Source organism: Camelina sativa, chromosome 14 (genome assembly GCF_000633955.1).
Source record: "Camelina sativa cultivar DH55 chromosome 14, Cs, whole genome shotgun sequence".
Classification (NCBI taxonomy): Eukaryota; Viridiplantae; Streptophyta; class Magnoliopsida; order Brassicales; family Brassicaceae; genus Camelina; species Camelina sativa.
Window position 1 is genome coordinate 12417849 of NC_025698.1, and position 4410 is coordinate 12422258.

Here is a 4410-nt window from a genome sequence, read left to right on the forward strand (position 1 = left end):
ATATATATATATATTTTTTTTTTTTTTGTAAAACTGTGAAATTTTAATTAAGAAACTCAATTGTAATGGTTACAATAGCTTTGATAATATGAAAATAGCCTTTGCCACAAAAAAAATTAAAAGACAAAGGATATTTAAAAACAGATAGAGAAAAACATTTCCTCTGATCTCAGTAGACATATTTGAGCCAGTCATGCATTAGCCGTTTGAAGTTTTTACGGTGGCTCTTTGCAAGGATGGCATCTCGAATCTGTCTATCCAGCAGTTTGAACAAGATGTGAGATGGTGTTGTCGCGTTGTTGTGGAAGCGTGCATTTCTCTCGGTCCAGATGGTATAGATAGTTGCTTGTGCGACGAGTCTTCGAAGTGTCTGAGAGGATCCCGCATCTGGCATGTCCAACCAATTCGTAAAGGCAATCCATGTGTGGAACACAAAAGTTCTGTTTCCAAGTCTCATCGTGATTAAAAGCCATAGATCTTCACTTAGGTCACAATGCAGGAAGAGGTGCTCTCATGTTTCAGGTTGCAGGTTGCAGATACAACAGTTTTCTTCAATTTGCATTCCCCAGTTTACCAACCGGGATCTTGTTGGAAGTCGATTGAGATGAGTTATCCATAGCATGAAAGCATGTCTTGGTATCGCACCTTTAAACCACACCTGTTTTGTCCATTGGAGTGGTGTTTGGCGGGGTCTAATAACCTCCCAAGTCTTCTTTGTATTAAATTGATCCAATATCTCATCTTCAACTTTCCAGAGAAATCTATCCGATTCAGTGCAGAGAGAAGGTACATGTTGTGTCGTGAGATATGTGTGCAAAAGCTCCGCTTGAGGAGATCTTGCAGGTCTGATTTGCCATCCAGAGTTTGAACACACTTGAGCTACTGACCTTGTTAGTTGAATACCTGTTTGACAGGGACTCGTAGGCCCCAAGAATTGGATCAAGGGACCAAAAGGAGACCACCAGTCGAACCAGAAAGAATCGAACCAGAAAGAATCGAACCAGAAAGAAATCTTTTCACCATTTCCCAATACGCAGCGAAGAAATCTACTTGCAAGAGGTCGGAGATGAAGAAGAGTTTTCCATGTCCAAGAAGCTTGCTTTTTCTCGTCAATTTGCCAGAACACACCGTCTTTGATTTTGTTGTTTCGTATCCAATCCGCCCAAAGAGAATCAGTAGCAGTGACTAGCCTCCAGATTAGTTTTAGACAGAGAGTTCTGTTCCATTTGGAAATGCATCTGAGTCCTAGGCCTCCTTCTTCCTTAGGTAGACACAATGCTCTCCATGAAACTTTTGCGCTCGGCTTCTTAGTAATGTATCCCGACCAGAGAAACCGAGAACACATACTCTCAATGTTTCTCACACATCCTTTTGGTAGAATGAAAGTAGAGGCCCAGAAATTGACGGTTCCATAGATTACCGAAGCTATCAATTCTCTATGTCCTGCATAGGACAGAGCACGAGCCGACCAACTAGTAAATCTGGAAGAGAGTTTTTTCAAGCAAAAGCCGATAGTCACATATCCTCAACTTCCTGTGCATCAATGGCAGACCGAGATACCAGATGGGAAGTGAACCTAATCTGAAGCCAAGCGAATCAGAATCCAAGGTTTCATCCTGGTTAACCCCTGCGATAAAAATATATGTTTTATCCTTATTCATCGCCAATCCAGAGATGTTCTCAAAATCTTGAAGCACTTTGGTGATGTTTTGCAGGGACTCCTTTTGGCCGTCGAAAAAAACCATTATATCATCTGCGAAGGCAAGATGAGTAACCTGAGGATTGGTAGTTGTAGGATGATGTCCAATGAGATTGTTGTTGAAGCTCTTGTTAATCATCTGAGTGAACACTTCCATCGCAAGAGTGAAAAGATAGGGCGATATGGCATCTCCTTGTCTCAACCCCTTTGTTCCCTTGAAGTAACCACAAGACTCGCCATTTACAGATATAGAGAATGTTGGAGTTGTGATGCATTCATTGATAAGCTTGACGAAATGTGGTGGAAAATTAAGTGCCTTGAGAGTGTTTGTGATGAATTCCCAATGAATGGAATCAAAAGCTTTTTTAAGATCGACCTTCAGCATGCCTCTAGCAGTGATGTTCTTGAGATTGTATCCTTCGACTAATTCCATTGCAAGTAGGATGTTTTCGACTAGTAACCTACCATGAATGAATGCTGATTGAGAGTTAGCAATGAGGTCCGGGAGAACAGCCTTTAGCCGGTTGGCCAGAAGCTTGGAGATGACTTTGTAAATGGTGTTACAACATGCAATAGGTCGAAACTCAGACATCCTTGAAGCATTTGGAGTCTTTGGAATGAGAGTCAATAAGGTTGAGTTCCATTGCTTCAGAAGCTGACCAGACTGATAGAATTCCATAACCGCGTCGATCATGTCTGATCCAACTGTGTTCCAGTGAGCAGTGAAGAACTCTACACAGTATCCGTCAGGTCCCGGTGCTTTGTTCTTTGGCAAAGAGAAAAAAACATCCTTGATTTCTGCAGGAGTGAAAGGACTAGAGAGGACTTAATAGCAACTTCAGAACATCTTTGTGAGACTATGTTAGCTAGTTCTTCACTAGATGGAGACTGAATTTGATTGTTGCAACCAAAAATCTTCTGAAAATAGTCGACTACCACTTGCTGAATTCCTTGCTTGGAATCAATTATCTGTTCATTCTCATTGATGAGGAACAATATTTGATTTATGTTATGTCGGGAAAGAGCCACCCTATGAAAGAACTTGGAGCATTTATCACCCTCTTCCAGCCAGCAGATACGAGATTTTTGTCTGAGAAAGGATTCTTCTGCGTTTGCTAAAGTACACCACCTCCTATGTGCCTCCCTCTCCAAGTGCAAAGCTTGAGAAGAAGGTGAGGCTAGCAGGATTTGTTGACAACTTTGAAGTTCCTCGAAAGCTTCCTTGACTCTTTTTTCCAAATGAGAGTAGTTTTCATTGCTGAAATCTTTTATCACTCTTTTCAATGCCTTGAGTTTTTTTGCAACCTTTAACATCTTTGAGCAATCAAAAGCTAAGGCAGACCACCAACTATTGACCAACGGAGCAAAATCCGGATTCTTGTTTAACATAGTCAGAAATTTGAATGGTTGACGTATCTTAGGCTTTATTGTCTCCAGGAAAAGGCAGCAGGGGCTGTGATCAGAGAAGCCAAGTTCTCCAAATACCGCTAATGATTTGGAGAAATTTGTCATCCATCCATCATTCACTAGTATCCTATCCAGCTTCTTTGCGATTGGAATGACGGTATGATTGTTGGACCAGGTGAACGTGTTTCCGCAGTAAGAAAGGTCAAAGAGATGTGAACTGATAAGACAGTGGTTGAGATCTCTCATTCCCCTTGACTGTGAGGATGACGACGCTTTTGACTGTTCTTGGGGAGTTAGTACTTGGTTAAAATATTCTACTAGCACCCAAGGTTTACCTGCTATGACAGATGACGCTGAGAAAGCCTGAATCTCCGACCATAACTCTCTCCTCTCTTCACTGCCAATGGAGGAGGCATAGACTATTGAGATGATAATATCTGAGTGAACAAAAGGTAGTTTTACCAAACAGATTATCATCTGGAGGGATTTTGTGATGACTGAAACCTTATTTGTTGGGTGCCAAATGACCCAAATTTTCCCTAATTCCGAGTAGTCATAGTTATCCGCAAAAAACCATCCTGGAAGGACACACGATACCATATGCTGCGCCTTGTCAGGACTGACGTGAGTCTCTACGATCCCACCAAAAAGAGGCTTATGCGCCTTTATCCACTTCTTGAAACTTCTCCGCTTTACTGGATCGTTAAATCCTCTAACATTACGACAAAAAATATCCATCAGACGGATATATAGCTCCTAACTGATGCAGCTTTGTTGATCGAACCGGTTGCCAAATTGCCTCCTTTTGTGCGATAGGGACGAGTGGTTTCTGTGTTTGCACTTGAACTATGGGGAGCTGACTCAGAATAGGATCTTTGCCATTCCTTTTCTTTGTGCCTGTTCGCGGACAGGATTCAGTGATATGCTTTACCGAACCGTATTCCTTACACTTTGGAGGTTTTTTTGTGCATCTAGCCATTGTGTGACCAATTTTATTGCAGTGACTGCATAAGGAAGGAAGCCAAGGACTGGAAACACGAATCCTCTTTATCTGACCAGATTCGAACCTTGCATTGACTGCTTCAGGTAGGAGCTTTCTGGGGTCGATAATCGTATATACTTTTGCAACCTCAATATTTATTAGCTTCTCTGTTTGGGGGTGCGGATGTTGCCTGAATCTTCCGAGACGGCGGAGTGTCAGGCGAGACGCATTTTGAGAAAGACCATTCGGATGCTGTGGATCCATTGGAATACCGCGAGGAGGCTTTTTTTTCGATTTTTGTTTGCCCATGAGGGGTGGGGGA

The 4410-nt window shown here is 42.1% G+C and overlaps 1 protein-coding gene across 1 annotated transcript; it reads right to left on the reverse strand.

Moving 5' to 3' along the window:
• Positions 170–3844, reverse strand: LOC104743514. The gene is made up of 4 exons (XM_010464584.1): positions 2758–3844; positions 1553–2497; positions 579–1443; positions 170–440 (listed from the first exon to the last, which is right to left on the reverse strand). Exons 1-4 carry the CDS (start codon positions 3842–3844, stop codon positions 170–172), a joined length of 3168 nt encoding a protein of 1055 aa, XP_010462886.1.

Bases quoted from the DNA above. Each gene is read 5' to 3' on its own strand.
- LOC104743514 (XM_010464584.1), bottom strand. From the start codon at position 3,844: ATGGATATTTTTTGTCGTAATGTTAGAGGATTTAACGATCCAGTAAAG. The intron at 2,498-2,757 runs GTGATAAATGCT...TCACTCCTGCAG, and splicing joins TATCTGCTGGCTGGAAGAGG to AAATCAAGGATGTTTTTTTC. The intron at 1,444-1,552 runs GTCTGCCATTGA...TGTCCTATGCAG, and splicing joins ACTTCCCATCTGGTATCTCG to GACATAGAGAATTGATAGCT.